The 13351-nt window shown below is 42.6% G+C and overlaps 1 protein-coding gene across 1 annotated transcript in view; it reads left to right on the top strand.

Moving 5' to 3' along the window:
• LOC148481549 (complement C3-like) overlaps positions 1 to 13351 on the top strand; it is a 318755-nt gene that overhangs the window by 196824 nt on the left and 108580 nt on the right. The window contains exons 22-24 of the mRNA XM_088453278.1: positions 4488 to 4542; positions 8675 to 8761; positions 12972 to 13175. Coding sequence (XP_088309404.1) covers positions 4488 to 4542; positions 8675 to 8761; positions 12972 to 13175 — 346 coding nt within the window. The remainder of the gene's footprint in view (positions 1 to 4487; positions 4543 to 8674; positions 8762 to 12971; positions 13176 to 13351) is intronic.

The following is a 13351-nucleotide window of genomic DNA, read 5'->3' as shown; positions in this document are numbered from 1 at the left end:
CACACATCCCACTCTGTGCCCACAATCTTCCACTTCGGTCACAACAACAAGCCCACTGGGTTCCAACATCCTTCTGACTCAATACATCCATCTCATTCATTATACACATTGAGCTTCCTAATTGCTAAAACTATCATACTCTGTCTATGCATGTACACTATCTTCGCCTCCATGCTGCTATAACTTCCCCAATCTCCACAGCTGTGTGTTCTCTGAATTGTGCTAGTCTTTATGCCATCATCCACACCGATATGTTTTTCCCCATGTGCACCGCACAGTCTTCCTGCATCCGTGCCACTGTGTTTCCTTTCATCTTCACCACTGCCTTGCCCCCAGCCACGTCACTATGTCTTTCCCGATATTGGTATGAAATACTGTCGGCCGCATGGCCGGCGGTTCGATTCCCGTCAGCGGCAGCCCGACAGAAGCAGAGTGCGACGCAGCGGAAGCCCGACAGCACTGGAAATCCCGATCGTGGATAGGTAAGTATCCACTAACCTAACCTAACCCCCCTAACCCTCCTTAGGGGTGCCTAACCCTAACTTCCCCCCCAAGTGCCTAACCCTAATCCCCCCTCTAAGTGCCCAACCCTAACCACCCCCTCCCCGCTTCCTAAACCTAAGTCCCCCCCGGGAGCCCTAAACCTAACCCTCCCCCCCGCGGCTGTCCGCTCATGGCGCCCGGCATCACTATGATCGTGATGCCGGGCGCCGGTCTCCCGGCGTCGGGGAAATGCGGGCGTCTACATCTAGACGCCCGGCATTTCACCCTTGCCGGGATAAGACAGTCGGGAAGCCGGCTGCCGGTATTTAGGCAGTCTGCTTCCCGATTGCCTCCCGTCTTTCCCTTATCTCTGCCACTCTTTTTTTTCCTCTATCTGCACCACTCTGTCCCCCCAATCATGCCACTCTGTCTTTCCCCTCCTACCTGTGCCACTCTGTCCCTACCAACCATGCCACTCTGTCTCTACCAACCATGCCACTCTGTCTTCCCCAATCTCTACAGTTGTGTGTTCTCCCATTGTGCTAGTCTGTAGTCCTCATCCAATCTGTCTTTACTCATCTGTGCTGCTCTTTCTTCCCGCATCCATGCCACTTTGTACCCCCCATTCATGTTGCTCTGTTCCCCCAAACCATGCCACTCTGTCTCCCTCCCCCATGTGCACTACTGTTTTCAACCTATCTGCATCACTTTGACTTGCCCCATCTGTACAGCTTAATCTTCCCCTCTCCACACCTTTGTGTCTGCCCCATCCACACCACTCTGTCTTCTTCCCCCACAGTGACGTAAGTTCATCCCAGACGCCCGGAGGCAAGTTATAATTTGGTGCTCATCCCTAAAAAAATGGGAAAATATATATGGTGCATATCTATCTATCTATCTATCTATCTATCTATTACATATGCACAAAAACACTAATATAAAATAGCCTTAAGCGGGTGAATATATTATGGGCAATAGAGGAGGTGCCCCTTCAGAGCTCACACCTGGCAGTAGGCACCTCCATTGTCTACCATAGTTCTGCCCCTGTTCCCCCATCCACCATACTCTTATCCCATCTGCGCAGCTGTATGTTCTGCTCAGCCCTCAGTGGCATAGAATGCATGTTTGTATAGCAATGAGCACACAATTTTGTGAATTAGCAGCTCCACTCTGTGAGAGTGCTGAATCTGCAGTTAACCACATGGTGTCATGGTATACCATATCTGTATTACGCAAGGAACACGTCCATTAAGACGTCAGCCTTAATGATCGTAATTTCATTGCTTTTTGAAGTTTGAGTGGCAGAAATTCCATAGATTTTGTGAAATTTCAGATCATGTCTAAGAAGCCTTAATGGGACATGTGAAACCATAAGGTTTTTTGCCTATGGAATATATATATTATCTGCATACTACACCTATAGTATACCTGTGTCATATGCCATTTGTTGTTCTACCTGATCCAATACAGTAAATCTAAGAACTGGCTAAGCTATAACATGTGTGGACTAGCCACCAGCTGCACCAATAACTGCGTTACATGCTTAACACCACATGCATCTTGGCCAATCACATTATACCCTGGTTTAACTATTAACTGGAGGACTACTGCTCCCAGCACAATCCACTTGCGCATTATAGTGGTAGTCTACTCTGCTATCAGGTCATACCCAGCCTGCTGTCACCCCGATACTCTGCTAATAGTTATTATATATGCTAGCAATTAGCTGCAATCGGGTCATGGACTATATTTTCACTTTTATTCCTTCCTGGTATTTTACTTACAATGGACAAAGCTATAACCAGAGTGATAAAACAACATGCTGTACAGTATAACGGATTAGTGGAAGGAGGGAAAAATGGGTCATAGACAATGACTTAACTATTGCTGTGTTATGCAGTCAGGCTAATATTGGGCCTCATTCACAGATTGATGGTATTGAACAGTTGAAAGGAAGTGGCTGTGCAATATCGTCCAACTAAATGCATATGCAGCAGGAGGTGTCAGTAGGAAATAGACACCATCAGCTGGCATCTGCCATCCAAGTGCAGACCATCAGTCTCAATGGTTACAGCTTTGGCCAGGATGAGTAAGCTGAGACTTACTCCACTTGGCTGATAGAACTGGACAACTGGGTCCAGGAAGTCTGTGACACGCCCTTTTTTTTAAGAGAATGGTTCCAGTCACCCCAACTCTGCCCCCAAACTTTGCAGCATGTCAATCGTGCTGCAGCTAAGGGGGTTTGCGAGCACGCATGCAGTACCCATTCTGTACATACTCAGAATGGGTCCTGCATCTGCGCAGACCTAGAAACATTGGAGATGTACGCAAAGCATCGGGTTTGCATGAATCTCTGAATCAGTTTCATAGTTACTGTATATCCTGTTCATAATTAGTACAACTGAGTCCTTGTTCTTCAAGTGTCTGTCTGTCTTCATTTATAAAGAGATCAGTATTTTTATAGGGACTGTAATTCTCTGTTTAATACCTTTTAAATGTAGAAAAGTTACAAATGAATTAAAACTGCAACAATGTTCCCTCATTCTCATTAATGAATACTTGCCCAGAAAGTCTAGGAGACTGGGAAATTTTGGCAAGACCTCCAGCTTCTTAGAAGAGTAGACACAGTCTCCTGCATCCCCAGTAAAGCGGGAGGTCCAGAGGCTTGATGATGTGATTTGTGCTGCAATGTGTCATGGCTTTGCCCCCTCCCCACTGTATAATGCTGAGAATTAGACTAAACTGCTGTTGAACCTTTTATCAGGTGTTCCATTGTTGTATATAGTAATGAAGTCCAATCCAGTATACTTAAGAATTTGTCATTTTATGAATTAATTAAATAAATAGATCTAGCCCTTATCTGGGAGCACATATATTCTCCCAGGGTTAATGCAGCAATCAACCCCCATTGACATTGTTACAGAGTATTTATACTTTATTACAATCTTCAGGTAATACGCCCCCTGTACACCCACTGACATTATCAGATAGACAAAGTTTGCTCTTATGGTCTTATGGTTTCTTCCTGTGCTTGGCAGTTAAAGAGAAAAAAATTCCTTTATGAGATGATCATGGTGTTCTGCATTTCTATATTTGGTGCGACTCTTTCACTAAATTTCTCTCGGACAAAACTATACATTAATGGACAAACTCTTGTACACTCTTTCAGATAAACAGTTTTCCTTGGAAGCCGCCTTAAAGACACCTTACCTAATTTCTCCATTTAAATGGCCGTGCAAAAGCCATATTCATTATACAGCATACAGCATATGTAAATATGGAATTATGTAAATATGTTTCTTGTAAATTAGTCTTCCACACTGGGCAGTAATTTAGGTCAAATATTCAAAGTTAAAAATGGGTGAAGAGTTTCAAAAGTGGTGGTAGGCTGGAATTTGAACTGAATTTTTTACTGTGCATTTCCACATCCCATATTTCTATAGTGGAGTTCAGAAAGCAACCAGTGAGTATTAAATACAATGGGGGCGATTCAATTTACAGTGAGGTGAATAGCACTGGGAAGTTGGACCCAGAGCTATTCAATTCACCTCCCAGTGTAGTCCAACTATTACAAGTTAAACCGGAGAATGCCGGTTCTCGTGACTTAAGCTGGGTGTTTAGTCGTGAGAACAGTTATTTTCTGACTAAAGTACTGGCCGTGAGGCTGTTAGGGCTGACCTAAGCTGGCAAACAGCCTCACGCCCACACTTTAGTCAGAGATTTGCTCGCATCCTCAGGAGGGTGCGAGAAGAAATCCTTTAGTCAATCTCGCTGAATTGAATAACTTCGGTTGCTCCTTCTCGGCGCTATCAACAGCACAACAGCATGTTGAATTGAATCGGCCCCAATGTGTTTGAAGGTAACTGTGAGAGATTCCATTCTGTAACTGTATAATGAATAAAACAAGTAAAACATGTAATAATACTCTATTTATTCTATGATACATTACATGCAATATATTTGGATTTAGCTCTGATTTTTTAATTAAATCTTTTGTATTGCAGCCAGAAGGACAACTTGTAAAAAAGCAAATGTTTAACACAATTCTGAACCCGGAAGGTTGGTTTCTCTTGTCTCATGTTACAATCTTCTTTGACCCTCTGCCTTTTCCTTCTCTTGAAACTTTTAACCCCTAAGCAGTTAGCTTTAATGTGCAAAATGCAATGCAATTGTGAGCAGGTAATTGTCATGGAAAAACAGTAAACAAGTGCATGACATGTATGTATGTATGTATGTACAGGGCCGGCACTACCACTAGGCAGCTTTAGGCAGCTGCCTAGAGCGCCGGCCTCTTGAGGGCGTTGCATAACAAAAAAAAGGATGTCTCTCCTTCTTTTACCTTGTGCTGGCAGCAGTCTGCGGGACTTAGCAGCAACCGATATCCCTGTCACCCTAGCGGTGCTATCCCTGTCACCCAGTGGCGCTATCCCTGTCACCAACTGCCTGCCGGAGCTGGCGGCCGTGCTTCTGGTATTCGCGTTCCACTGTTGTACGCAACCCAGAAGCTGTCAGCCTCCCTGCCCTCCCTCCTAGCAGGACCGTGGCCGGCAAGCGCAGCGGCCTCCCTGCACCCTCTAATGAGCGGTGGCATGTATATATAATAGTATGTACATATATGTGTGTGCAAGTCGCATCGGCGAAAAGTCTTTGAAATTGAATACAGGGATAATTAAATCAGGCGAAAATGACACCTTAAATTTTTCGCCTCAAATTGAATACGGCCCCTATATATTGAAGTATATACATATAGGGGTAAATGTAACTGCAGGCATCGGTGAGTTCCATTAAGAGACTACCTTAAAAATGCAAAACCAGGTTGATTTTGCCTTTTAAATGACTGCTACTTTAAAACATTGGGCATGGAACTCGCTGATGCCTGCAGTCCAGAGGCTATTACATTTACCCCATAGACACAGTCTATAATGGAGAATCTCGTATAACAAAAAAAAACTACCTAGCTAATGTTTAGTTGTTTTTTGAAAGAAAATAAAAAAAACAATTTTTTTTCAGAATATGTAAGAAGGATTACAGAAACATATTCCAAGATCTTTTCTCATCAAGTCCATGTGGCATATTATTGTTCAGTTCATGGATCCATTAGGATTCAAAACTTGTTAATTTGCCAGCACAATCCCCACCTCTAATCAATGGTGGCACATAGTCAATGATTTTTTGTGTTATTTTATAAAAAGTAATTTCTTCTTAAAGTGACACCCAATAAATGCGTGAACAGATGCGTGTCTGACACTATGTGTGGCTGGTCGGTATAGTAACTGGCAATGCATCATGGGACACAGCATGTCAACTCTGCTGGACACCGGCGTACCTCATGTGGGAATCCAGGACCAGACGTGACATTGTTTCCCTTGGTTTCAGCGAGGCATTTTGATTGACAGATGTCAGTCAGTAATTATAATGCTGAGACTCAGAATTCTAAAAAGTGAAAATATAATTTATTGATACAGACAAATGATAATAACAAAAACATGCAATGGGTAATGAAAATATAATACTCAGCTTCAGATAGCTCCTTTAAAGATCTGCATGAAAAAATTATGAAGGAAGTCTATCGTCACCATACTTATTTTTGGTCCAGGGAGGCTTTGAAAAGGATATAAATGATCTATAGGAGAATAGCTAAGACCATTTAATGCCAGACACAAGTCTAACATTCATTTGAGTTTCTATTTAAAGTGAAGAAACATCAGGTAATATAGCCTGGTATGTAATTCTGAATCAGGGTGTTGAGGTTTCGGATACTCATCCTTTTATTTGACTACGTAACTGGTGCAAACTTGACATTTTTCCAAAGTTGCAAAGCTCTGATTCTTGGAGCATACAGAGATAATGAATGGTGTGGCCCTAAGGTATATAATTTCATATTTCTGCTAGTTACTACTGTATGTGAGTGATTCCGTCTAACCACACTTCTCAATGTGAGCATATTATGTCATTATGCTTTTAATAAATAAATTGTTGATGCTGTATAGAACTATGGGGGTCATTCAGACCCACTCGCGAGCGGCAGTACGCTCGCAAGTGGGTCGATGTTCCCCACTGCGCATGCGCACGACGGAGGGATCTCCGTCATGCGCATGCGCGAGACCCGGCGAGCGATGGGCTCTCCATCGCTCGGGGTCTCGCACCAAAGGGGGCGTGCTGTCGATGTTGATTGACAGTACGCCCCCTTTGATGGGCGTGCCGGGGGCGTGCCTGCCAGACGGAGGCGTTCCCATGGGAACGCCTACCGTCTGAAGCCGGCCCCACTGACATGGGAGTGATTTTGGCTCTGATAGAGCCAAAATCACTCCAGGGCTTGTGGCTGGGAAACCCGACCGCAGGGTTTCCCTCGCAAGTCCGATGGTCGCGATGGTCAAGACCATCGCGACCATCTTTTTGCACGCTCGTATATGCTGTGGGTGGTGACCCACAGCTATACGAGCGTCCAGGAGGACGCTCCATTTTAATGGAGGAGGGCCCTGATTCAGAGCGAGCGCTCTGGTCAGAGCGTCCGGCTCTGAATCAGGCCCTATATTTTGCCAATTTACACATCATGGTATAAAGATTATGGGCCCTATTCAGATGTGGATACAATGCCGATATTTATGCAGTTCAGTGATTATCGGCCAATTGCACATGGTTCACTGTCGCACTGCGCATGCGCCAAGATACCTTAGCAATACTGCTTGAAGTAAGGATTTTTTAGCAAAGTGATTGACATTCCAGGGACCGTCAGCATACTACTGCAATCCCATAGGCAGAAAACTTGGTGCCAATGTCTCAGTTCCTGTGACTATTCTGTGAGACCATGGGGATACTCAGATGGTCAATTATTGAAGAATCTGCGACCACGGCTTCATGCTTGTACCCACTTGCTTTAATCTGTGAAGCCACCTGTGGGCAGGGCCGGATTTCCAGCTAGAAATCGTAGGCACTCGCCTAGGCCCGGCGGGACTCAAGGGGCCCGTGGACGGGCCCTTTTGCCCGAAGAAACCTGCCTGATCACAGTGCTCCAGAGGAGCACTGCGCGAGTACCGCATGATGTCATGATCCCGCCTCCACTCCCAGATAGTCCCGCGCCACTGTCTGCATGGTGCGCTCTCATGGAGTATATGTGGCATGCAGGCAGGGCAGCAGACTGTCAGTGTGCCCCTGCCGCCTCTGGGTCCCTCCCACATAAGTTGTGAATAAAAAAATAAAATTCACTATAACCATAAAAGTCTGGAGAGCGCTTTTTGTCCCTGATAAGGGAAGGTGAAGACAAATATATATATATATATATATATATATATATATATATATACTCACACACATAGAATGGGGGAAATGGATTATTCACATTGATGTCACTAGATGAAAATACACACACACACACACACACACACACACACACAAAAATGAAGGCACTACTCCATCAATTCAGCTTTTTCATGCACTGTTATTTTAATCTTTACCACCCAGTAAAAAACCCCACCAATGCTGTATACTACGTCCAGCTATCAACAGTTCATATATACTTCATAGTACTTATATTGTCATCGCGTCTGCGAGCCATGCTGCTAATGTGGTGACAACTTGTTGGATGCCTAGAATGGCCCCGAGTTGGACCGAAGTCGACAGACGCAATGACAATATAAGTGCTATAAAGTATATATGAACTGTCACTTGTCTATGATAGCTGGACGTAGTATACAGTATTGGTGGTTTTTTTACTGGGTGGTGAAGATCAAAATAACAGTGCATGAAAAAGCTGATGGAGTAGTGCCTTCATTTTTTTGGATATATCTAAAGTTGTACTGTGAACTGATACATCTATTGAAGAGCACCCCAGGGATGGGAGGGGGGCCCCAAACTTGTATCTTGACTAGGGCCCCATGAGGTCTAAATCCGGCTCTGCCTGTGGGCGTCTCAATTCATTTTCAGGCAGCTGCATGTATTAGCATATTTTCACGCAGCATCGGCGTATGGGATCACAGCTGTTATTGCATTAGCCTCCACATCTGAATTAGGCCCAATGTACTATGAATGGGGCATGCAATATATAAATGTTATGCTTTAATAAGAGCTATGCAGAAACATGCCTTTAATAAGGAAAAGATGTCTCACTACTGGTCTATACATTTTTTGTTTAATGCTTACAATAATTTATGTAGTATGCATTTCTAACATGATGTACTGTTATGTTTTGCAGGAAGATCTCAGTTGATTCAAATAAGTAAGGAGCCTTTAGACAGAATGGTGCCTGACAGCCCAGCCAGCAACTTTATTAGCATACAAGGTACATCACATTATGCAGAATGTAATTAAATGATTCTTTCAACTAGCAAAAGGAGACACTAGTAGCCTCATTTATAAAGCACACTTCAGGTCTATCACGAGTGCCTTAGTTTTGTACCATTGTGCCTGAATATTCTGTACAGTGCACATCTGTAAACTAGAAGTTTGTCTAGGTATGCAGAGAGGTGAAACAATCTCCTGTGCTGGACTGTGCCCAAAGTCTGTCTTACTGAAGTACCCAGCGTTGCCCATGTTTAAATCTTCAAGTTATTAAGTTTTATTATGTGATGTCATACAAATCCATCCAGTGGAAGGCCAAACAGGCTCCCTGGGTAAAAGTTCTACCCAGCGCACTCCACCATGAGGTCTGACCAGGACCCCAACTACTCCTTTAGGCATCCCAGACTAGTTGTCACCCCTCTGTGAAGTTTTCATCCAAATCCATCCAGTGGAAGGTTGAGAACGGGCTCACCAGGTCAAAGTTCTGTTCGGTGTACACCAACTGGAGGTGCGACCAGGACCCTAACCTCCCTAAAACCTGGCCAGGATCCAACTGGACCACCTTGCATTTGTTTCATCCCAAACGGTGCTCTGGAATGAGGTGTAGCGGTGGAGAGAGGAAGGTACTTGGAGGCATTAAAGAAGTCTACATCTAATCTAATGTAATCAGGTCTGTCCTTCCCTGGGTACATGGGTGTCGCCAGGACATCAGAGTGGGTAGTAGGGAATTATCACAGATAGTATTCCTAAAAGAAATAAACATGACAAAAACCAAGTCTATTAAAAACACTTCAATATTACTAGGCAAAAAGCACCTAATGTGCACTTCATTATATGACAATTATCGAGTCATGTCAACTTGTCAGAGAAAATCAGGAGCAGGGTAAGGAAAAATGTAGTGAGCAGGGCAGCAACGTGCTATAATTTGCAGGGAGGCTCTGTGCTTCCTGCGATTTACACAGAGCCTGACCAATCAGAAAACTTCTCCACAGTGATCCCACTTACTAGATACAGTATTTCTGTCATGTGACTGCCTGGAAGATAAACAATGGCATCTTGGTTATCTAGCAGCTGACAACCATTATGAATAGGTAGATGATGTTGGTTCTCTCCCTACAATCTGTTTTTGATGAGAATTGCAGTTCGTAACACAAACCCACACCATAATACTTGCTTTGTTTTTTTTTCTACTTAAGTATTCATTATGTAGAAATATTCAGGTTACTTGATAACCAGTTACTGTACAACATATGGCAACTCCAAACCTAAAATGCAAGTTAAATAAAATAACAACAGCATAAAAATCATATATAAAGAGAGTCAGTGTTTTTTCCCAATACCAGAATGGGGAAGAAATTAAATCTAAGTGACTTTGAACATGGAATAATTTTTGGTTCCAGACATAATGATTTTAGTAAACAATGAATAAATATATGCCTTAGGCACTAAATGGTAATAATGGTGTGTGGTAAAGTAGGTATTCCATCACTTGCACTGACAACTAGAGATGGGTCAATAAGTTTCTTTATTAACACACAGATGGTATTTGCTCACACAGCACCTGGCTTATTTAAATAAGCAATGCCATACTAAATGTATGTGCTAATTTTATTCTATTGTTACTAAATAATTGACTTATCCAACAGGTCTCCTCTGATTACTTTACACACCTTCCGCTTTTTAAATCTGGGGAGGGAATGCTTGTCTTGGTACAGGCCTAGACACTCTGTTTTTCCATGATACTTGCCCTTGCGATGAGAAATAACAAAATTGTATGTTTGCAAGGCTAGGCTCCACTTCAACAACCTCCCATTCTACCCCACAGTCTGCTGTAGCAAGTTCAGGGGGTTTAGTCCGTCACAAAAAAAAACTCCACCAGACAGACAGGGCTGCAATCTCTTAACAGCCCTCACTATGGTCAAGCATTCCTTTTTCTTGCAGGAGATCCATGCCACAGGGTGCTCGCGACTACCCTTCACCACTTGGATCAGCATGCAGCTCTGTCAATGACCCTAGGCATTGGTCTGCATGATGAACTATATCTGAAAGTCTAGGGCCTCTGGTACTTGGCGGCTAGAAAGTATTCCTTTTGATCTATTAAATGTATTTTCGAGTCCTCTATAGAGTTTATTTGTTGTCTATACTTTTTGGATGTTAAGTTGTTCAAGGGTTTAGTAAGAGTGCTCTAATGTGAAATACAATATTTGACAATTAATAGGTTCAATTGGTCAAGGCCATTCAATAATGGATTTCAGTTTAGCTGATGTTTAGACAGTGTGTAATCCTGTTGAATACCTCAGTCATGTGTGACAGATGGTCCTTCCATTTCTCACTGTGGATGATTATGTCATCTTGGGTGAACTCTTGGTATCCTTGCAGCAGATCATCCACTGCACACTGGAACTTGGCTATATGCATTCTTCATCCTGAAGGACATGGTAGTGACATGAATAGCTGAAACACAGTGGTGAATGCAGAGTGCCAGTACTCATTACTAAGGTCCAAGGTAGACATAAAGTGGGATACCCCAGCTCTTCCAGAAGCTCATTTATGCAATCCTGGCAGCAGGTAGGCAAGAGGATTGACAGTTTATTTCTCTAAGATATTGGAGGGTCTGAAGCAGCAACTACACTACACCATATACTGTGGTAACTAAACTGTAAGGTACTTTAAAGGAGCATGCTTGATTAAGTGTTGGACTGACAACACTAACACGTAGAAGCTGGACTTGCATTATTAACCAAGCTGGAAATAACAAACACTAATAAGAAATTTGGTGCAATATATTGGAGATAAGGTCTTTTTTCTCCTAAGTTATATTATAAAGCAAATTACTATTTAAAGTGGTCTTATTCAGTGTTTTTCATATGCATATGTATTATGTAAAATATTAATCGAGTAATTTTATGTTATGCCCTTGTTTATTGAAATAAATTGTTTTAAATTAATCATGGGGTTTATTTGAGCAGTGCATCTTGCCAACAAAAAACTGTTCACCCTGGAGCTTTGCTGGATGCACTCTTCATCTTGAAGGGCATGGTAGTGACATGAATAGCCCAAACACAGTGGTGAATGCAGAATGCCAGTAGTCCTTACTAAGGTCCAAGGTAGACACAAAGCGGGATACCCCAGCTCTTCCAGAAGCTCATTTATGCAAGGCATCTGATGTGCATCTGTCACAGTGACATCATTCAATTTCTTAAAATCCACACAGACATTTGTGCAACCATCAACTGCTCAGTATCGAGCAGTTTACAATAGAGACCCGCGATCGTTGATCGCGGGTCGCTATAGTCTATTGTGAATTGGTGGTGTGCTGGATGATCGATATTGATCATCCAGCACACCAGGGAGGGAGCAGGCCGATCAGCCAGCGATATTGTATCGCTGGCTGGTGGCTACTTGTGTGCACACCATTAGATGGATATATGGCAATCGTAGCATGCAGTTCATATACATTGTTGATTGCATTACCATAGAAGTATTTTGTCAGATCTGCAGACAGAATATTTTGTTATAGATTTAATGAAAAATATGAAAGTCAAATTCTTAATATAAAATGTAATTAAAGATAAAGTCATTCAAATTAGTTGTTTACTGTTTAAATGTGAATTTTCCTAACTTAAGTAGTCCTAATGGAAATTGTATAAGTAATGTGAATAGGTAATCATGACTTGATATAATGTAGCATTATTAATTGAGTAGCATCAACTGCAGCATCCAATATGTTAACTGCCAATAAAAATGGTCTATCTAGTGCTTCTGATGGTCATCATCATCATCATCATGGCATATCATTGCACTAACCCTCCAGTACATGAATGAGATACTCCTCCTAAAAGGTGAATCAGGGGATGTATCCATATCTAATTATGGTAAATAATCAAGCCCTTACTGAACCTGGCCTACATTTGACAGCCCCCTTACAGCCCCTGCAGCCATAAAGGGTCTATGATATGCAAAAATCCTGATTAGTTTGCATATGGGTGTATTTATGGTGTGCAAGCACAGTTTGAATATGTTTCTTCTGAAAACAAAATTGGGGTATCCTCAACTGCAAATGATACTTTAAGTACCATCTTTCATAGCTAAATCACCTTGCTTTCAGGATGCTTCACTTTTCTGGCAACTTCACAGATGTGTCCATATAACCCCTGAACTACATAACTCTTGCTGATGTTTTATTTACATTTTTTTACTTTTATTTTAAGGAGATCTCATGGGGGAGACTGTGCTTGGCATCTTACATCAGTCCGATCTTGCATCCCTCATCTCTGTCCCTGTTGGGTGCCCAGAACAGAACATGATCGGTACCACTGCAAATGTTATTCTGACTAGGTATTTAGATTCCACTAAAAAGTGGGATGTTGTTGGAGTTGAGAAGAGAAGCAAAGCAATTGATAACATCAATCAAGGTAGAGTTTAACAAGTGGTACAAATTGCATGCTATTTGTCATTGTATTTAAAAGGGATGTGGTTATAATATCAACCACATGGATTCTGGCGCTCAAAATGCCAACACTGGAATCCCGACACCTGTCAGAATCCCGGCGCTGGCATCCCGACCGCCGGTATCCTGAAGATAAGCAGC

The sequence above is a fragment of the Taudactylus pleione genome, unplaced genomic scaffold, assembly GCF_031769625.1.
Source record: "Taudactylus pleione unplaced genomic scaffold, aTauple2 ptg000574l, whole genome shotgun sequence".
Lineage (NCBI taxonomy): Eukaryota > Metazoa > Chordata > Amphibia > Anura > Myobatrachidae > Taudactylus > Taudactylus pleione.
The sequence above is the reverse complement of the archived record's forward strand: the minus strand, read 5'-3'. Positions and strand labels throughout refer to the sequence as shown.